Here is a 23,045-nt window from a genome sequence, read left to right on the forward strand (position 1 = left end):
TCCATAGTGATAATATGTACATAGATCTGGGATCATCATAAGAACTTAGGGGCAGAGGCTACTCCCCAGGTGTCAGACAGGGACTGACTGGTGGTGGTCAAGTGTAGTGGGGGAGGCAGCATCCAGGTCAGCGACTGCAAGCAGCAGAGAGGGGTAGAAAGAACTGACATTTTTAAATTAGCATGTATCAGGCTGGATGGTCAGGAACTGCAGGACACAAATGCACAGCTCATACAAACAGCTCTGGTTTTTAGAAAGCTTTACTGAGGTGGATAGCAGAGGTTGGTACACGAGTAAGCAGTCCAGAAAAAGCAGCAGTACAAAAACCATCAGCCAAACGGCATGGTTGAGGCAACAGGCTGGATGTCAGGTACACATTATGAGCCAGGCTGGAATATGAATGCAGGAACAGAACTGGAATGAAGGCACAAGGCACGACAAAGTGGTGAGGGACAAACACCCAGTGATCTTATATAACCCCAGGAGGTAATCAGCAAATCAGAAACAGGTGTGCATGAAAAACACCAGAACCAAGGCATGGCCAGAGAGAGAGAGAAACACCCATCAGTAAGAACCAAGAGTGAGACAAGAGAACAAACAAACCAAAACCAATGAAATGCAAAATACCTAACAGAACAAAATAACAAAATAAAACAGAAAAACCAAACAAAAACTCAAACCCTGACAGCATGCATGTTTTCGTATTGGTCATGAGTTCATGACTGAGTGGAGCACCAGCTACTTCCTATTAAAAATGCTGGAAGAAAATTATAATGTATCAGCAACTGAATATCAAAATTTGGCATTGAATCATTACTCCATAATTGGTGTTGAAAGTTAAATCTCAATTTTGTCTTGTTTTGGCTTCTGTCATTCACTTGGGGTCATCACAGCAGATCTGGTATGGATCTGCATCTTGATTTGGCGCAAGTTTTATACCAGATGCCCTTCAAGATGCAACTCCAAATCTACAAAGACATAGAAGCTACATTGTACGTTTTTGATTGAGGATGACAACCCACACAGACACGACGGAGAAGATGCAAATTTGTGTCTGACTTTGGAAATCAACTTTGTACCATTCTGTGGTCTAAATTTCACTTTGTAAAATTATCAGTCAGGTTCCACCTGTGTAATTCCAATACATTTGATTGATAGAATTTAATTTTAGGTTTTAGAGACTTTTGGGTTTTTGAAAATAAATGAAGGTGTTGATCTGCTTTGATATTTTATTTTTAATTAATTTATATTCTATATGTGCTTATTGTAATTAAGGGTCACAGGGGAGGTGGAGCCTATCCCATCGGTCATAGGTCGAGAGGCGGGGTACACCCTGGACAGGATGCCAGTCTGTCACAGGGCTTTATTTCATTCTTATTTATTTAATTTGTTTGAGCCTTAAATTTTGGGAATGAGTTGCACAACTTGAAACGGAGTACTGAAAATGTAACAAAATGAAGGTCAGATCACTTAAACATGGAAAGGTGGTTTTCAAACATCTCTGTGTAACAAATGAAAAACTGTTCACATTTCAACATGATGTATTCAGTAGTGATAATATAATTTTAAAATGTGGTATTCAGTTGGTGATATAATTCAAATGATTAATGCATTGATTTGCTCCCAGCAGCACTTCCAAAAGTGACTTGGCAAATCATGTAAAATGTTTAGGATGAATTTAAAAGACTGAGGCGGCTTGTACATCTAAGCCCAGATTCAAAGTAGAGTATTGTGAAGCTCTAAATGTTAAAAGATGCCAATATAGCCCAAAATGGGAGGTTCGCTGGTCCTCACCTGCAGCCAGCAGTAGTTTTGTGAGGTACTACAGACTCCAGTAATTCCTCAGTTTGTCCTGATAATACTGCAAGAAAGTTGAGGCACTTATTTCTCTCAGATTTTGATTTTGAAGCTGAGCTCACAAAACCACCTCTTTTTTTTTTTTTTTTTTTTTTTGGCAGAGTTTAAACTCACCAGCCATAGAATTTGTGTTCAATATTGTGAATTATTGACGAGCTTTGCGAAATGAGAGGCATGGATGTTTGGCTCGTAGCTGTAAAGCCAGCGTTAACAGAGACTGCTGATAATGATACCTGCTCTCCACCAATGTTACTTTTAGTCAAACAGTTAACCCAAAGGAGACTCTGAGACCTCAGGACAGCTGGTAAACAAGTTCTAAAAATATCCTTTGCTCAGACTAGACCAACTGAAGTATTGTGCTTCAGTACAACAGGCAGCACGGTGCCAGTGATGTTGTTATGCAACTGTTGTTTCAGTAAAAATAAAATTCCTCACCTCGAACCGACATCTCATCAGTCTGCTTTCTGTTTGCCTCCTTTTATTGCAAGCATGCGCACATAAACATGAACTTTTCTTTTTTGGTAAGACACTGCTCATTCAATCAGTGGTGCCATACAAATAGTGTAATTATACACAGTAACTGACACTAAGCAAAATCTACCTCAACTGTAATGTCACGACATCTGTTATCTCACTATATGTGTGCAGCAACGCCCCCACGTCCCCACACACACACACACACACACACACACACACACACACACACACACACACACACACACACACACACACACACACACACACACACACACACACACACACACACACACACACACACAACTCACTTGCGTACCATCCATAATTCAATAAAAAAAAAAAAAATTATGTAGCACCAAATCACAGCAAAGCACACAGGTGACAGCTGCAAGGCAGAACTCTCTCTGGGTTTTTGTTTGTTTGTTTGTTTTGTTTTTGATTTGTTTTGTTTTTAGGAAGAAACCTAAAGCAGAGAGAAACTAAGAGGGGTGATCCACTGTTTAGAACATTGTAATAGCAACAGAGTGCCTGCAACAAAGTTTAAAATGAACAAAGTGCAGACAACAAAGCAATTATGCATGTCAAACAGAGTCCAGATCAGATCTTATTCCAGTTTACCATGTGCCATATGCAACATGTAAATACAACATTAGTAATGGTCAAAATGTTTTTTTTTCTGAAGGTTTATGCATAACTGCACTTGAACCTTCACCCCAAAATGCCTTAGGAATGAGTAAACCATGGATGAAGGCATGTTAACACTGCTCGCTACCTGATGCAATGCAACAGAAAAAATAATTAATCATATTATTTTTACTGTACTGCTGTCTTGGTCCCATTTTCCCTCTTCTTCTTTTCTTTTATTCCTCCTCTGGGCACCAGACAGTTTGGCCCATTTTGACATTGTTGTTAAATCACTTGGATCGTGATACGACACCAGACAGTTCGGACCGTTTTGACATTGTTGCTATGGAGCAATGACATAATGAGCCAGAAGGGCTCGTCAGACACTTTTTTTTGGCGGGGGAAACAATTATCATCATTACTATTTAATAGCCTTTGCTATGCAGCTAAAATCAATATAGATTTATATTTATTTTATATTAAAAGATGACTAGCATTAACAAGCTTTAGTATAAAATAGGCAACATTGACTTTTCTTCCCTTCATTTGTGGCACCCCCTGAATGGGCAGCACCCTTAGCAATTGCCTATACTGCCTACAGGCTGGGCCGGCCCTGTGCAACAGTACTCTGGTTACTTTCATTTAAACAATTCAATGCAAATGAATAAGTAATGAAGAAAACAAATAAATAAAGTGTATAGTTGTGGAAAAAGTAGTTTGATTATTTACCCTTCATGGTGACCTGGAGGTCATCCAGTAAGAGGAGTTTTTTTTCCCCCCTCTGTACCACTGGAGCTGCGCGCTCCTGCGTATGTGCGCATATGAGTGAGTGAAGCAGTCTCTCTCTCTCTCTCTCTCTCTCTCTCTCTCTCTCTCTCTCTCTCTCTCTCTCTCTCTCTCTCTCTCTCTCAAGGACAGTTTGGTTCGCCGCGGACAGACTGAGCCACTCCACATAGTCTGTCCCGGTTTAGCGCGCTCTCTGTCCACTCCGGGTGTATGTGATTGGTCCGTGGCTCCCTCTCTGCCCTCCCTCCCTCGTGGTTGTATGTAAATCCGGTCGGGACCGAGCCGGTAGGTGAGGTTGGGGCTGGTGGCTCGTGCCTCGGTGGCGCACAAGAGAGCCGAGAGCGGCCGAGATCCCCGCGCCGTTGGAGCTGTCCACAGTGTCGTGGTGCTGAACTCCGCGTCCCGCTCTCCGTCCGTTGCTGCTGTTCCTCCGTCGACTTCACACTGGTGATATTTTAGGGGAAAGGATTAACAGAAACCCCTGTGCCTTCTTGGGCGCAAACTTGTCCGAAGGACGCTTTGTTTCTCCTCCTCTCTCTTCACATCGGAAATTACTCCGCGCCAGTCGTGGATCTGAGCGGACCTCCGTCTGGAGATAATCGCACTCATAGTTTGTTGAGAAATCCACCAATCCGTGAATTATCCCTCTGGATGTTTTACGTCTGGGCACACAGGTAACAATGACCATTCTCTCTCTCTATTTCATTTATTTATTGTTTTTTTGTTGAGTAGGAAAAGTCCACGATTGATCCGCGCGTTTTAACCTCATCATCACCGAGGCGCCTCAAAGTCTCGATTTCAAACTGCGTGGCGCTTAAAATTTCACAGTCTAGATTATCTGTGATATGAGAAGTGTCAAAGTTACTGAGAAACTATCGCAAACACTTCGAAACACATTCTAATCGATGTGTTTTTGAGTGATAAGAAGAACGCAAAGCCTTTAATTTATCCGCGCGGTGCTGAGTGAGTGCGTTTTTTTTTTTTTTTTTTTTTTTTTTTTGCCACTTGGCAACATAATCCTTGAGTGACACCGTTAGCAGCAGAGGGATTATACTTTTGTTTTCCGTCCTCATGGCTGCGCCTGAGTCGTTTGGATGCAGAATATTAGACTCTCACGCACAGGGGTGACCATCAGTTGTGGTTGTTTGGTGATTGCGAATGAAATTGGCGTAATTTTAATCCTGACAGAGCAGCAGACGCATCTGGAGATCACCTAATCCCAGATTAAGTTCGGTCATCAATAGGACACGGATTTAAAGACCACAAAAGCCTTTGAACGTTTATGCTTCATGAAATAACGCTAACTATGGGGGGAAATAAAACTACACATATTGTTTAATGACTGCACCAGTGCTGTAGACAAGAAGTCCCTTTGGGGCTGGGATGGTACTTGTGTGTTTGAAGCAGTTTTAAACAGTCATTTTCCGAAGCAGTTGTTTCATTCATTGTATTAGGCATATTAAAACAGCAAATCATTTTATTAAGCAACTGGATCACTGAATTTTTCCAAATGTTTCAAAAATATTGTTTTCAAAAGAAACTGCATTGTGTTTGAACCTTTAAAAATAATGAGTAATTTCCCTGTTTGATTGCTTTTCTTGTTTCACATTTCAAAACCGGGAACCTTTTCTGAAGCAGCTGATTTACTTTGAACACCATGAATTTTGAAACAGCATGTATGCTTGTGGGTTGATTGTGATTTGTACATTTCAAAAGCAATGAATCATTTCCCAAAGTGATTTACGCATTTTGTGTTTTGACACATTTCAAAATGGGGAATATTTCTGAAGTAAATTGATTCACTTTGAACTTAATGGATTTGAAATTGTAATTGTGCAATTTTCTTTGACACAGTTAATAAACAATGAATCATTGCCAAAAATGATTCACATGTTAAGTGATGAAGACATTTAAAACAGAAGCATTTTATGAAGCATAGATTTACTTTGAGATTCATAAATTTTGAACCGGTGCAATTTTCAGAAGCCATTGTTTCATCTAGTGTTTCAGATATTTTGAAGCAGTAAATTATGTGAAGCAGTTGACTCACTTGGTCAGAGAATGAAAAAGCAGGATTGTGATGAGAAAAATTAATCTATTATGGGTGGGGGACTGTCAGTGAATCATTTTCTGATGCCATTGATGTCTTTCAAGGATGGTTAAATCATGCTTTTATTTTTTGTTTTGAAGCATTTCATTCAGTTGGTTTACAGTTCCAAAATCTGTCATTAATATGTCATATTTCATAAGTGGATTCAAACTCTAAATCCCACCTGAGTCTGTAACAATAAGAGTTTCATCATTGTTCGAATCATAACTGGAGTATATGCATTGCTTCATTATTGTACATGATTAAATAAACTGTTCACAGAAAGAAAAGTGTGTCTTACTGCACCACATCAAATTCAGAAGCAGCTCTTTATTTTTGTATACAATTTTATGTAATTCACTGTGGGCTCAGTGGATGTTTATCCCATTTCTCTCATAACTGCAATAGTAATTGCAATTCTTGTGGAGAAGGAGATTGCATACAGCTGAAAGGAAATCACATCCAACTTCAATCCCTTTATACCCACAGTGCCTTCACTTATCTCTTTGAAAGCACATGATATAATCTATTTCCACTGGTGCATTAGATGAATTAGTGGATCAGTATTTTTAAAACTGTGCTCATTAATTGATTCGCCACCTGAATACAGAACGGCAACCAAGTAATATATCATTTATATCGGTTACAGGTTGTGCAGCATATACTGAGCATACTTGTGAAACATACTGGTTCCAATAAATAACCAGCTCCTTTTGTAGAAGGACGGCACAGGAGAGGTGCTCATTTTCAGGATTAGGCGTGAGTCTTTTTCCAATGCAGCCCAGTCTCACTTTTTTTTTTTTTTACATGTTGCCGTGACGAAATGAGTCAAATTTTCATGACAGAGCTTTTTTTTAATTCACTATTACTAACCCTACTCCCACTCCCAACCCTAACCTTAACATAACCCTAATCTTACTCCCCCCCACCCTAACCATAACCCCCCCCACTTCACTTTTAATTTCGTGCAGCCATCACGGAATGAATGAGAAATAATTTGTGGTGCCATGACGAAAATGAGGCACTTTTCGTCACAATATCACAAGCCAATAGATTAATGTATATTTCGTGCTGCTGAAGCACGACTTGACGTGAGACCAGGTTGTTCCATGCAGACAAAGTCGAGCAGCAATGTTGACCACATCAAAGAAAACGACTAGGTCAGGTCCGGTGTTCTGTCGAGATGAGCTGCGCTGTCTAGATGAGCTCATTCTAGTGTCAATCAACAGTGAAGTTGAGGGTCCCTATCGTATTTCACTTTCATTCACTGAATATAAGATTCTTGAGAAATGTATCTTATTTGACGGGCAAATAAATACTCACTATAAAAATATAAGTGTCCTTAACCCTCAATCATTCATCACAATAAAAACACAATAAAAATATTAGTTTCAGCCTACAATAAAATGTACTGTCAATAATGGCTTTAAAGACAGCATGTACATGCAAATCTTACTTTTTAAAATTGAAAAGACACTTATTGCTCTATTTTTATGTAAAGCCAAAACTTACGTGGGTTTTCTTTGGTGGGGGAGCTCCACTCCACGTGTAGAAAGAGTTGCACATGCGCCGTTTCCGCTGTAAAGAGAGAGGTAGCTAACTTGATGGGGGAGGTGTTAAAATCCCTGGGTAGAGAGAACTCCACATGTGCACGCATGCACAGTTGTGCGGTGGAGCTCCTCCCGACGGGTAGCTCATCTTGTAGGGGATAACCGGGAGCAAACCTGAGTGCTGGATCAAGGAACTGATTTTGGGATGGCAGCAGGCAAACACCTTTCAAAAGTAACCACCTATTGGCCGCAGCCGTCAGGTGAAACATGAGCGTGCCCACTTAGGCACCTTTGTGCTGATCTTGCCCAGACAAACATGCAAAAGAATATTGGAGCTGATGTTCTGTCACAATATATATGATGCTCCTTATCTTAGTCTCTGTAATGAACCATTTGTTTGACCCAGAGTCATTCCAGTATGCTCCAAAGAGACCTAATACCAAATCCACATTGGTGGAGGGATTGTTGGGGATCTGAAAAAGATTAACTAGAATCATAGTGGTCATAATCACCATCATTGTCATCGTCCTCACCGTGCCACTCCAACGTCCATCTGATAACCCTCCAAAGATCATCCAGCTGCCCATTCTTCACTGCTGGTGTCCATTCTGTCACTGTCACTGTCAGTTGCTTTTAGTCACCTTGTCTTCATGAACCACCCTCAGCCAGTGGCTAACACCCAAGTCTCAAAAACTGTGCAGTTAGGACAGGAAGTACCAAGAGCCTCAATTATAACTGTTGTGCAAGTGAAAATCTGGACCACAAAGATGTGCATGACAATTTTAATATGTGTTGTTATTTATGAGTACAAAATGACAGAATGTTTTCATATGTACACAAACTGTGACCCCATGTGTACAAACATTTTGGAGAGGGTTTGAAATATGACTGGCAGCATTGCACATATAATGTGGTAATAAATAGTCATAAATCACACATTAAGAACACAGATCACATATACAGTAGTGTTCAGAATAATAGTAGTGCTATGTGACTACAAAGATTAATCCAGGTTTTGAGTATATTTCCTATTGTTACATGGGAAACAAAGTACCAGTAGATTCTCACAAATCCAACAAGACCAAGCATTATGATATGCACACTCTTAAGGCTATGAAATTGGGCTATTAGTAAAAAAAGTAGAAAAGGGGTGTTCACAATAACACATAGTAGTGTGGCATTCAGTCAGTGAGTTTGTCAGTTTTGTGGAACAAACAGGTGTGAATCAGGTGTCCCCTATTTAAGGATGAAGCCAGCACCTGTTGAACATGCTTTTCTCTTTGAAAGCCTGAGGAAACTGGGACGTTCAAGACATTGTTCAGAAGAACAGCGTAGTTTGATTAAAAAGTTGATTGGAGAGGGGGAAAACATATACGCAGGTGCAAAAAATTATAGGCTGTTCATCTACAATGATCTCCAATGCTTTAAAATGGACAAAAAAACCCAAAAAAAAAAAACAGAGAAGCGTGGAAGAAAACGGAAAACAACCATCAAAATGGAATAGAGAATAACCAGAATGGCAAAGGCTCACCCACTGATCAGCTCCAGGATGATCAAAGACAGTCTGAGTTACCTGTAAGTGCTGTGGCAGTTAGAAGGACGCCTGTGTGAAGCTAATTTATTTGCAAGAATCCCCCGCAAAGTCCCTCTGTTAAATAAAGACGTGCAGAAGAGGTTACAATTTGCCAAAGAACACATCAACTGGCCTAAGAAATGGAGGAATATTTGCAGACTGATGAGAGTAAAAATTGTTCTTTTTGGGTCCAAGGGCCACAGACAGTTTGTGAGATGACCCCCAAACTCTGAATTCAAGCCACAGTTTCACAGTGAAGACAGTGAAGCATGGTGGTGCAAGCATCATGATATGGGCATGTTTGTCCTACTATGGTGTTGGGCCTATATATTGCATACCAGGTATCATGGATCAGTTTGGATATGTCAAAATACTTGAAGATGGTCATGTTGCCTTATGCTGAAGAGTAGATGCCCTTGAAATGGGTGTTTCAACAAGACAATGACCCCAAGCACACTAGTAAAGGAGCAAAATCAAGGTTCCAAGCCAACAAAATTAATGCCTCGCAAACATGAAGAAATCATGAAAAACTGTGGTTATACAACTAAATACTAGTTTAGTGATTCACAGGATTGCTAAAAAAGCAGTTTGAACATAATAGCTTTGAGTTTGTAGCGTCAACAGCAGATGCTACTATTATTGTGAACACCCCCTTTTCTACTTTGTTTTTACTAATAGCCCAATTTCATAGCCTTAAGAGTGTGCATATCATGAATGCTTGGTCTTGTTGGATTTGTGAGAATCTACTAAATCTACTGGTATCTTGTTTTCCATGTAACAATAAGAAATATACTCAAAACCTGGATTAATCTTTTTAGTCACATAGCACTACTATTATTCTGAACACTACTGTACATACATGTACCTTACCATAAATATAACAATTAGTGTTAGTGAACCATAATTATTCCAGAGGGACTGTTCAGTTGTTTTAATATATAAGCCAGTTATGATCTAACATCATACTGCATGTTTAATATGTCAGTGCACCTGCTGACATGTAAATACTCGTATATGAGTGGATGGCGTGTCTGGATTGTAACCATCATTTGGACAAGCTTCTGTTTGGTATACTGGCATGAAACAAATAGTTTTCCTCCTGCAATTTACAACCCCAATTCCAATGAAGTTGGGATGTTGTGTAAAATGTAAATAAAAACAGAATACAATGATTTACAAATCCTCTTCAACCTATATTCAATTGAATAAACCACAAAGACAAGATATTTAATGATCAAACTGAGAAACTTTATTGTTTTTGTGCAAAAATTTTGGTCATTTTGAAATGAGTGCCTGCAATACGTTTCAAAAAAGCTGGGACAGTGAAATGTAATGGTAAATGGACTGCATTTATATAGCGCTTTTCCATCTACATCAGATGCTCAAAGTGCTTTACAATTATGCCTCACATTCACCCATTCACACTCACACACTGATGCCAGGGTGCTGCCAATGTGGTATGTTTACCACTGTGTTATATCATCTTTCCTTCTAACAACACTCAATAAGCGTTTGGGAACTGAGGACACTAATTGTTGAAGCTTTGTGGGTGGAATTCTTTCCCATTCTTGCTTGATGTATGACTTCAGTTGTTCAACATTCCGGGGTCTCCGTTGTCATATTTTGTGCTTCATAATGTGCCACACATTTTCAGTGGGTGACAGGTCTGGACTGTAGGCAGGCCAGTCTAGTACCTGCACACTTTTACTATGAGGCCACACTGTTGTAAGATGTGCAGAATGTGTCTTGGCGTTGTCTTGCTGAAATAAGCAGGGAAGTCCCTGAAAAAGACGTTGCTTTGGATGGCAGCATGTGTTGCTCCAAAACCTGGATGTACGTTTCAGAATTGTTGGTGCCATCACGATGTGTAAGTTGCCCATGCCATGGGCACTAACACCCCCATACCATCACAGATGCTGTCTTTTGAACTTGAAACGTAGACTCATCAGATCACAGCACACTTTTCCACTTTGCGTCTGTCCATTTCAAATGAGCTCGGGCCTAGAGAACACAGCGGCATTTCTGGATGTTGATGTATGGCTTTCGCTTTGTGTGATAAACTATTAACTTGCACTTGTAGATGTAGTGACAAACTGTGTTAACTGACAGTGGTTTTCTGAAGTGTTCCTGAGCCTACATGGTAAGATCCTTTATACAATGATGTCAGTTTTTAATGCAGTGCCACCTGAGGGAGGCATCGAAGGCCACGGGCGTTGAGTGTCGGTTTTCAGCCTTGCTGCTGATGCAAGTTGTTACATAAATTTTCTTGTTGAGACAGAGGTTCCCCTCCTGTGGGTTCACCACCTGCAGAGGGGGCCATGGGGGTCGGGTGCAGAGAGGATTGGGTGGCGGTCGAGGCGGGTGGCCCGGCGGCCTGGTCCATGCTCACAGCCCCTGGCTGCTGGGACGTGGAATGTCACCTCGCTAGGGGGGAAGATGCCTGAGCTTGTGCGGGAGGTTGAGAGATACCGACTAGAGATAGTCGGGCTCACCTCCACGCACAGCTTGGGCTCTGGTACTCAACTCCTGGAGAGGGGCTGGACGCTTCATTTTTCTGGCGTAGCCCACGGGGAGAGGCAGAGAGCTGGGGTCGCATTGCTTATTGCTCCCCAGCTCAGTCGCCAAGTGTTGGAGTTCACTCCGGTGAACGAGAGGGTCGCGTCCCTACGCCTTCGGGTCAGGGACAGGTCTCTCACCGTTGTCTCGGCCTACGGGCCGAGCAGCAGTGCAGAGTACCCGACCTTCCTGGAGTCCCTGGGAGGGATACTAGATAGCGCTCCGACTGGGGACTCCATTGTTCTCCTGGGGGATTTCAACGCCCACGTGGGCGGTGACAGTGAGACCTGGAGGGGGGTAATCGGGAAGCACGGCCTCCCCGATCTGAACCCAAGTGGTGTTCAGTTGTTGGACTTCTGTGCTAGTCACAGTTTGTCCATCACAAACACCATGTTCGAGCACAAGGGTGTCCATAAGTGCACGTGGCACCAGGACACCCTCAGCCGGAGGTCGATGATCGACTTTGTAGTCATATCATCTGACCTTCGGCCACGTGTCTCGGACACTCGAGTGAAGAGGGGCAGAGCTGTCGACTGATCACCACCTGGTGGTGAGTTGGATCCGCTGGGAGGGTAGGAAGCCAGTAAGACCTGGCAGGCCCAAACGTATCGTGAGGGTCTGCTGGGAACGACTGGCGGAACCCTCTGTCAACGAGGTCTTCAACTCCCACCTCCGGGAGAGCTTCTCCCAGATCCCGGGGGAGGTTGGAGACATGGAGTCCGAGTGGACCATGTTCTCCACCTCCATTGTCGATGCGGCTGCTCGTAGCTGTGGTCGCAAGGTCGCTGGTGCCTGTCGCGGCGGCAATCCCCGAACCCGGTGGTGGACACCGGAAGTAAGGGATGCCATCAAGCTGAAGAAGGAGTCCTCCTTATCTTTGTTGGTAGGTGGGACCCCAGAAGCAGCTGACAGGTACCGGCAGGCCAAGCGTGCCGCAGCCCGTGCGGTCGCAGAGGCAAAAATGCGGGTCTGGGAGGAGTTCGGGGAGGCTATGGAGGAGGACTATCGGTTGGCCTCGAAGAGATTCTGGCAAACCGTCCGATGCCTCAGGAGGCGGGAGCAGCTCTCCACCAGCACTGTTTACGGTGCGGGTGGGGAACTGTTGACCCTGACTGGGGATGTTGTCGGACGGTGGAAGGAGTACTTCAAGGATCCCTCAATCCCATCGTCACGTCTTTCGAAGAGGAAGGAGAGACTGGGGACTCGGAGGCGGACTCATCCTCGGATTCAGGAGGAGCAGTGTGGTTTTCGTCCTGGTCACGGCACACTGGACCAGCTCTACACGCTCCATCGGGTGCTCGAGGGTTCATGGGAGTTTGCCCAACCAGTCCACATGTGTTTTGTGGATCTGGAGAAGGCATTCGACCGTGTCCCTCGGGGCACCCTGTGGGGACTGCTCTGGGAGTACGGGGTCCGGGGTCCTTTGTTAAGGGCTATCCGGTCCCTGTATGACCGCAGCAGGAGCTTGGTTCGCATTGCCGGTAGTAAGTCAAACCTGTTTCCACGTTGGCCTCCACCAGGGCTGCCCTTTGTCACCGGTTCTGTTCATTATTTTTATGGACAGAATTTCTAGGCGCAGCCAGGGTGTAGAGGGGGTCTGGTTTGGGAACCACAGAATCTCATCTCTGCTGTTTGCGGACGATGTGGTTCTGTTGGCTTCGTCAAATCAGGACCTTCAGCATGCACTGGAACGGTTTGCAGCCGAGTGTGAAGCGTCCGGGATGAAAATCAGCACCTCTAATCCGAGGCCATGGTTCTCGACCAGAAAAAGGTGCTTGCCCTCTTCAGGTCAGTGGAGTGTCCTTGCCTCAAGTGGAGGAGTTTAAGTATCTCGGAGTCTTGTTCACAAGTGAGGGACGGATGGAGCGTGAGATTGATAGACGGATCGGTGCAGCATCTGCAGTGATGCGGTCGCTGTATCACACCGTCATGGTGAAGAGAGAGCTGAGTAGGGGGCAAAGCTCTCGATTTACCGATCGATCTACGTTCCGATCCTCACCTATGGTCATGAGATTTGGCTCATCAATCAATCAATCAATCAATTTTATTTATATAGCGCCAAATCACAACAAACAGTTGCCCCAAGGCGCTTTATATTGTAAGGCAAGGCCATGCAATAATTACGTAAAAACCCCAACGGTCAAAACGACCCCCTGTGACCAAGCACTTGGCGACAGTGGGAAGGAAAAACTCCCTTTTAACAGGAAGAAACCTCCAGCAGAACCAGGCTCAGGGAGGGGCAGTCTTCTGCTGGGACTGGTTGGGGCTGAGGGAGAGAACCAGGAAAAAGACATGCTGTGGAGGGGAGCAGAGATCAATCACTAATGATTAAATGCAGAGTGGTGCATACAGAGCAAAAAGAGAAAGAAACACTCAGTGCATCATGGGAACCCCCCAGCAGTCTAAGTCTATAGCAGCATAACTAAGGGATGGTTCAGGGTCACCTGATCCAGCCCTAACTATAAGCTTTAGCAAAAAGGAAAGTTTTAAGCCTAATCTTAAAAGTAGAGAGGGTGTCTGTCTCCCTGATCTGAATTGGGAGCTGGTTCCACAGGAGAGGAGCCTGAAAGCTGAAGGCTCTGCCTCCCATTCTACTCTTACAAACCCTAGGAACTACAAGTAAGCCTGCAGTCTTGAGAGTGAAGCGCTCTATTGGGGTGATATGGTACTATGAGGTCCCTAAGATAAGATGGGACCTGATATTCAAACCTTATAAGTAAGAGAATAATTTTAAATTCTATTCTAGAATTAACAGGAAGCCAATGAAGAGAGGCCAATATGGGTGAGATATGCTCTCTCCTTCTAGTCCCCGTTAGTACTCTAGCTGCAGCATTTTGAATTAATTGAAGGCTTTTCAGGGAACTTTTAGGACAACCTGATAATAATGAATTACAATAGTCCAGCCTAGAGGAAATAAATGCATGAATTAGTTTTTCAGCATCACTCTGAGTCAAGACCTTTCTAATTTTAGAGATATTGCGTAAATGCAAAAAAGCAGTCCTACATATTTGTTTAATATGCGCTTTGAATGACATATCCTGATCAAAAATGACTCCAAGATTTCTCACAGTATTACTAGAGGTCAGGGTAATGCCATCCAGAGTAAGGATCTGGTTAGACACCATGTTTCTAAGATTTGTGGGGCCAAGTACAATAACTTCAGTTTTATCTGAGTTTAAAAGCAGGAAATTAGAGGTCATCCATGTCTTTATGTCTGTAAGACAATCCTGCAGTTTAGCTAATTGGTGTGTGTCCTCTGGCTTCATGGATAGATAAAGCTGGGTATCATCTGCGTAACAATGAAAATTTAAGCAATGCCGTCTAATAATACTGCCTAAGGGAAGCATGTATAAAGTGAATAAAATTGGTCCTAGGACAGAACCTTGTGGAACTCCATAATTAACCTTAGTCTGTGAAGAAGATTCCCCATTTACATGAACAAATTGTAATCTATTAGATAAATATGATTCAAACCACCGCAGCGCAGTGCCTTTAATACCTATAGCATGCTCTAATCTCTGTAATAAAATTTTATGGTCAACAGTATCAAAAGCAGCACTGAGGTCTAACAGAACAAGCACAGAGATGAGTCCACTGTCTGAGGCCATAAGAAGATCATTTGTAACCTTCACTAATGCTGTTTCTGTACTATGATGAATTCTAAAACCTGACTGAAACTCTTCAAATAGACCATTCCTCTGCAGATGATTAGGGTAGAAAGGGAAAGACTAAAGAGATTCCCTCCTTGGCACAGTGATCCATTTCTTTTTGTCTCTTTCTCAAAAATTGTATATAATAATCATTACATTATTAATATATAAACAAAAAATAAATTTAAGAAATATTACAATTTGAAAACAAATGCACCCGAACGTGATGACAGCTGCAACTGCTTAATGCTAACTTTTAACATTGAAAATGCCATAGACATGCTAACGTGTTACCATCGGGATCCGGATCGTGATCTGGATCACCACTAAAATTTAATCACTTGTTCCTCTTGTCATTTCCAACCACTCCACAAAATTTCATCAAAATCCATTCAAAACTTTTTGAGTTATCCTGCTGACAAAGAGACAGACAAACAAACAAACGCGACCGAAAACATAACCTCCTTGGCGGACGTAATAAAATGCTGTGGTTTCAGTTGCTCACAGAACTCTGTTCTCTAGAAAGAGAAATTTAAAAATTGGCATTTCTTTCTTTTAAGTTCTGAAGACGACATGTTTAGTTCAATTTCAACTTTCCTTCATCTGTTGAAATGTAACGTGCCAAAGATATTTGTCATGAATTGAACTTGTTGTCTGTCCTGAGACATGTTCATGTTTGTGGGAGACTTTATATGATTAACGGATGGATTTAGTCAGACTCAGTCGTCATGGGGACACAACAGTGTGGACTGTCCCCACATCACCCAACAAATTGTTCATAGATCATATTGACATCAAGCCAGGCTGTTGCAGAAGACTGAAACGTTAGCTGTCAGGTGGTTAGGATTAATCTTTGCATTAATAAAGCATCACAGAGTTCTATGGTTGTAATAAAGCACCAAGCCTGCAGGTGGAAATGTTAACAAGAAGGGGCACTCAGACAGTGTAACTTTACATTTGCAAATGAATTCTTTGTGATGCAGCGGTACAGTAATAAATTGTTCTTCTGCTTGGAGTTGACTTTACCTCAGTTCTCTTCAAAACTGAACCATTTTATTCTTGACTAACACATAATGTGTCCACCTCCTTTTAGTTCATAATGACTCTAAACTGAGGTAAATTTTCAAGCTCACCCAAGGTCATGTGACCAATAGAAGCTGATATTTGATATTTAATACTAACAACAGGTTTTTGTATTTAACCTGTTTCTTAAAGTATACACTCTAAATGTCGCCTATATGAAAGTGATAGAGCTCTTGGTGAAATTCCATTGTACCTGTATTAATGGTAACTATCCACCAGGTGGAAATACTCCATTTCAAGAGCCTTGGGACACAATGATGACCATTCTGTTGCTTATAGTAATAGGTAACTATAGGACCAAAGGTTTGAGCTCAGGCTGTGATCATGCTTTTAACATATTTTTCTCCAAATCAAATCACTTTGTTGTTGCCTGGTTGTCGATCTTTCCACCAAGTGAGGTCCAAATTGGATCAAAACTCTTGGTCATTTTAGTGAAGAAAACAGAGGGTTGGGTAACACTGCGGCTTAGTAGTTAGCACTGTTGCTCCACAGTAAGAAGGTCATGGCTTCACTTCCAACTCGGTCCTTTTGGTGTGGTGTTTATATGTTCTCCCAGTGTTTGCGTGAGTTCCCCCCGGGTGCTCCGGCTTCCTCCCACTTCCAAAGACATGCAAGTTAGGTGAATTGGAAATTTTAAATCTACTCTACCAGTCAAAAGTACACATTTGACTGGTAGAGTAGGCGTAAATATGTTTGTCTGTCTATGTGTGGCCCTGTGAAAGGCTGTCATTCTGTCACCCTCCCTCTCACCCAATGACTAGTGGGATAGGCTCCAGCTCTCTTGTGATTCTTAATTGGAATAAGCTGGTATAGAAAATGAATGACTGAAACAGGGTACTGTGCTGGTCATACAATATAAGTAGAAAAGCACATGCTCATCAAAGATAAGAGCAATAGTCTATTCAACAGTCACAAAAGTGACAATCCATTCCGTCTTCAGAAGAAGTCAACAAGAGTACAAGTGGCAGTCCAAAAGACAGGCATTTGAGGCACTCTGATGTTAAAAAGTATATAAATCTTTTATTCCAGAATTCTTCTTCAAATTCTTAAGATGAAATGGAGTCATTTTTGTGATTGCTGAATAGGCTATTGCTCTTTGTTATTTTGTTCACATAGATGAGACACACAGGGCCAAAATCAATGTGATACTGTGCACTGGTGTAATGACTTGTTGATTGTTTGTTTTTGGCCTTGTTTTTATTTTCTAAAAATGTCCAATAAGTTTAGTGTATGTAAGGAATCATAGTTGGAGTGCTTAAACAGGGGAGCTATATTAATATTTTTAACAACCTGTGTTTTATGTGAAGTTCAGAACTCAGTAACTCAATAGAAAGGAAGGAAAACTCAATAGAAAATAGACAGTTTTCCATAAATAAAATGAAAATGGTATGTTCATGCCTAAGCAGCCAAGTGCATGTTTTTCTGATCTAAAAATTTGTGGTTTTGGAGATAGTAGGTTTTGCATCTGAACCTGTCTTTATGTGTAACTGATGTTGCAGGTGATTTGAAAATGCATCATCATATGTTCTATTTCTATAACATAACTTGACAAAGTAACAATACATGTTATATATATATATATATATATATATATATATATATATATATATGAGGTCTATTAGAAAAGTATCCGACCTTATTTTTTTTTTTTCAAAAACCATATGGATTTGAATCACGTGTGATTGCGTCAGACAAGCTTGAACCCTCGTGCGCATGTGTGAGTTTTTTCCACGCCTGTCGGTTGCGTCATTCGCCTGTGAGCAGGCTTTGAGTGAGGAGTGGTCCAGCCCCCTCGGCGGATTTTCATTGTCAGGAAATGGCGGAATGATTTGGGCTTTTTTTCCATCAGAATTTTTTCAGAAACTGTTAGAGACTGGCAGCTGGAAATCATTAGAAAAATTTATCTGGCTTTCGGTGAAAATTTTACGGGCTTCACAGAGAATGACTGTTACTACAGCTTTAAGGATGGCTTTAAGGACGCTCGGTGCGCCGCACTCCGTGCTGCCATCGAGAGCCACAAACCACCGGATCATTTCTAAACGGATGGCTCTGTGGAGCCGGGACAGTCATGTGCACTTTCTCTGGTTATCACAAGAGCTGGACATCAACCATTTTCTGGCAGATTTCACTTTTAACAAGAGATTTTGTCATGGAAAGCCGAGCTTCGCGCATTACGATGGATTCGCTACTGGAACGAGACAAAACCACCTCCGTTTTGGTCTCACAGGACGGCTTTGAGATGGCGTTCAGACAGCTGTCGGTGGTTTTTCCATCGAGTGATTATCCGAGAAATTGTGGATGTGCCTGGACATGCCAGAACATGTCCCGTGAGGCTTCATCACGGCTTTGCTTTGCACCATGCGGCACCGCCGCGACGCGCAGAATTCCTCCGCACGTCTGTCTCAGTGTGCCGAAAAAGTGCTGGTGTCCACGTCTTTTCACAATTCCTGTAATAGTCAGACGACGTCCCGGATAAAACACAGCGTCCAGTTTGGAAATGAATGGCACATTCCACTGTTACAGGAGTTTTTGTCATGGAAAGAGGAGCGGAGGCTTTGCGCGTCGTGGCGGTGCCGCATGGCGCACAGCAACGCCGTGATGAAACCTCACGGGACATGTTCTGGCATGTCCAGGCACATCCACAATTTCTCGGATAATCACTCGATAGAAAAACCACCGACAGCTGTCTGAACGCCATCTCAAAGCCGTCCTGTGAGACCAAAATGGAGGTGATTTGTCTCGCTCCAGCAGCGAATCCATCGTGACACGCGAAGCCTCCGCTCGGCTTTCCATGACAAATCTCTTGTTAAAGTGAAATCTGCCGAGAAATGGTTGATGTCCAGCTCCTGTGATAACCAGAGAAAGTGCACACGATGGTCCCGGCTCCACAGAGCCATCCGTTTAGAAATGATCTGGTGGTTTGTGGCTCTCGATGGCGGCACGGAGCGCGGCGCGCCGAGCTTCTTTTTGGCCGTCCTTAAAGCTGTAGTAACAGTCCTTATTCTCTGTGAAGCCTGTAAAATTTTCACCGAAAGCCAGATCAATTTTTCAAATGGTTTTCAGCTGCCAGTCTCTAACAGTTTCTGAAAAAAGTCTGATGGAAAAAAAGCCCAAATCATTCCGCCATTTCCTGACAATGAAAATCCGCCGAGGGGGCTGGACCACTCCTCACTCAAAGCCTGCTCACAGGCAAATGACGCAACTGACAGGCATGGAAAAACTCACGCATGTGCACGAGAGTTCAAGCTTGTCTGACGCAATCACACGTGATTCAAATCCATATGGTTTTTGAAAAAAAAATAAGGTCGGATACTTTTCTAATAGACCTTGTGTGGTATATATATATATAATTAGTTGCTGGGATTGCATGGCCCAAGCAGAGGGCCACCCCTTTGAGTCTGGTCTGCTTGAGGTTTCTTCCTCAGAGGGAGTTTTTCCTTACCACTGTTGCTCTGGGGTTTGGTAAGGTTAGACCTTACCTGTGTGAAGCGCTTTGAGGCAACTCTGTTGTGATTTGACGCTATATAAATGAAAGTAAATTGAAAATGAAATTGAAACTGGGATGCACCAGTTTCAATCAGTTCCAGAAATATTTTCTTTATGCCGTTTCATTTCTGTTCCATACAGTTGTTGTCCTTCATGTGATTAGTGATGTGCTGCTTTTACACTGCACTGTTAATGTGCCTTAATGATATAATATGCTGTATTTGACCTCTCTCTCAGGCACCTTGGATACATTTATCTCACAATTTTATGTGTTGATGCTTCTTATACACTGTTGATGCTCAAATACAGCCGACTCGCCGGGGACGCATGAATCTGTCAGCTGTTAAGAGAGCTATGGAAATGCATCGCTGGTAGACCCACTTAGCCTCAAATACTTCTTATGTGACTCCCGTGACTGCATTATTCAAATTGTTCACTGGTTTTATGTTTCATTTCCTCCCTCAATGTTCTCACTTTTATTGCTTTTCCATTTCTGAAGTTGAAAAAACCCCAAAATGGGACAGAGAAGTAGAGCTGAAGCATTTTTCTCTTTTCCAGAGATGTCTTGTTCACACTTGCATGTTTACGTTCTGCAGTCTTCTGGCCTGCAGCTGGGAATTCGGCTGCAACAGTTAGGGATTTGGGACCGTATCTTCTTTTGTCCGGACTAAGCCTGGCCCGGATCCAAATGCAGACTTGTTATAGTTCACTCTTAGCATGCAGCCAAATATGAATAAGTTTTATGCACATAAAATAAATAAATCAAAATGCGTCTGAGAGAGCTTCTCCTGCCTCTTTCCTCTCACACGCTTTGATTCTCGGTTTCTGTCTCCTGCATTCAGCTGACCTTCCCAGGTGGAATCCTCCTCTCCTCAGCTGGTTCAGATCTGTCAGGATGAGGCTGACTTGCAGATCATCATGTGCCGGCAGCCGCAAGCTGAAATGGGTCAGGACTGGGGACAGGTTCCAATGCTGTGCATCACCTCCCCTGGGTCCTGGATAGCAACCACCTTGGTGGACAACCAGTCCATCTTTTCTTCTGTATCATACCCAGCTAAGCGCGTCACCTGGTGGAAATATCATAGCTGACATTCCCTCACTCTGCAAGTGATAACTGCTCATCTGAGTCTCCCTAAGTTATCATTTGCTTGACACAGTCATTCCAGTGGTACCCAAGGATTCAGGTACTAAAGACATCCACTTGTCACCTTAGGTACCGCCATAGACAGGAAGCACCACTACCTGGATAAGTGTTCTCCCGCAAATGCACATCTATCCAGTGACCTCATGCCTCCATGAGCTCTTTCCAGGTGGATCTCAACCTCAAAGTCTGAGAGATAAAATGAATTTATCCAGACAGATCTGAACCAGCTAAGGAGATGAGGATTCAGCCTGGAAATGCTGGCTGAATGTAGGAGATGGAATATTAACAGAACTCAGAGGAAAGCGGGAGGTCCTCTAACAAAGACATTAAGATTGTTTTGTTTATGTGCATAAGCCTCTCTCTAAATAAAATGTACCATTATGCCCCCCCAATCTGGTGTAGTGGGTGACAAAACATACAGGGGTATTTTGAAAATGTTTCTATGCTTTTCATCTTTTCATCCACACAAAACTCCATGTTAGGTCACGGAAAACAGAGTTTTTAACAATACTGTACAAGGATAACATTTTGGAAAATGTGGGTTTAGGTGTTTGCCTGTACACAAGGAAAACAGAGTTTTTGTCCTCCAGGCTGCTGACTGGGCAATATGGTTATACACAAGGTTGGGTAGGATTACTTTGAAATGTAATCCAAAAGTAATCAGATTACAAGTAATCCAAATGTATGTACATACATACATGTAATCCTACCCAACCTATGCTGCATTCACATGATGATTGTAGAAAAAACTGTCATGCTGGTAATCATAGCAGAATTATTGTCTTTTGCAGTGGCATACTAAAGTTGACATGAGATGTGGTTTTCTTTAACATGGACAATAATATTCTTCCTTCAAAGATACAACAGAGTTTTAGCATTTTGTATTGAGATATATCAAACAGTAAGCCCTGGCTTTGGTGGCAGCTTAACAAGTTAACTTTTTTGTGAGGCGATAGATTCATTTCTCTCTGCAATGTCACCTAAGTTATTATTGCTTATTTGATTAAAACCAGGTGACTTTCTGCACTTAAATAATCCACCTGTGGGTGTCTCTATTTTCTACTCGTTAAAGATAAAACATCCGGTTTGTAATTGTCATTGCAGCAAGATGTAAGATGTATTTTAGCTTTTATCAGTGAGTACCATTGCAGTGCACAGTTGATGTGCTAGCAGGCAGAGATGGCAGAATTTTGAGGTCAACATGAAACTGAAAATACTGGAACGTCGTTTCCCCTCTGCCACTTACAGCGTATGTGAATGCAGCATCACCATCTGTTTCTTTGGTATGCTCAACAATGCTTTACAATGTGTTTTACCTTTTCATGTGGATGGTGATATTTATTTTAAGACAGAAAGCGGAGAATCCCTGTTCTCAAAAATACTTGTGTACATGTGGACTTGGTCTTAGTTTGTCAAGGTGTTCATCTTCACCCCCCAAAAATCCTTTGTGATAGACTGGTGTTCCATCTAGGTGGAGCTGTAGATGCTCATCCACTTCATGCTGTGATACTGGGAGACACACATCGGTACTAAGGTGCCTCACAGCTGATATGGGCTGTACTTCCACTATCTGGAGATCATTCTCCTAAAAACATGGGAGGACTATACAAACTCCACACAGTGAAACCTTGATTTAAAAACCACAGAATCTGAGTCGCAAAGACAATGATTTGATTAGGCAATCAAGCAGAAGATAAAATTTCCTTTTGAAATGAAGAAAACCAAAGTTCGTCAAAGTTTTCATTCAATCCTGAGTGGACTTCTGCCAATAATCTCTCATTCATTCCTGGAGCTGATTTCTTTGTATCAGAGAAGGGTTTCATGTTTTTCTTTAGCATTTGAATTTGGCGTCCTTGGGGAAATAATGCTGGGCTAAGAAGTACTTCAAAAGGCTGCAACCCTCCATTGACATGTACACAAAAGTTTTGATCAGTCACGTTTTGGTCTATATCCTGCAGAGAAAATGTTTGGGGGCCATCCTTCCTGACATGTTTTGATGCTCTGAAATGCGTCTTTAAATGTAACGTTATCGAAAAGTCCAAGTTTCTGTCTTACTTTCACTCTAATACTAATTAGAATAAATATTCATCATCAATCTTTTGAAGGTAGGCATACTTATTTTTGTGAATTCTGAGCTAAAATGTAGAGATTGGTGGCCTGGAAGCGGCGT

The 23,045-nt window shown here is 42.3% G+C and overlaps 1 protein-coding gene across 1 annotated transcript in view; it reads left to right on the forward strand.

Annotated features, from left to right (window-relative positions):
* Positions 1–4,017: 4,017 nt before the first annotated feature.
* fstl5 (follistatin-like 5) overlaps positions 4,018–23,045 on the forward strand; it is a 661,980-nt gene continuing 642,952 nt past the window's right edge. Inside the window, exon 1 of the mRNA XM_034182069.1 lies at positions 4,018–4,418. Within this exon, the coding sequence (XP_034037960.1) occupies positions 4,396–4,418 (23 nt within the window). The 5' untranslated portion in view covers positions 4,018–4,395. The remainder of the gene's footprint in view (positions 4,419–23,045) is intronic.

The sequence above is a fragment of the Thalassophryne amazonica genome, chromosome 11 (genome assembly GCF_902500255.1).
Source record: "Thalassophryne amazonica chromosome 11, fThaAma1.1, whole genome shotgun sequence".
NCBI lineage: Eukaryota > Metazoa > Chordata > Actinopteri > Batrachoidiformes > Batrachoididae > Thalassophryne > Thalassophryne amazonica.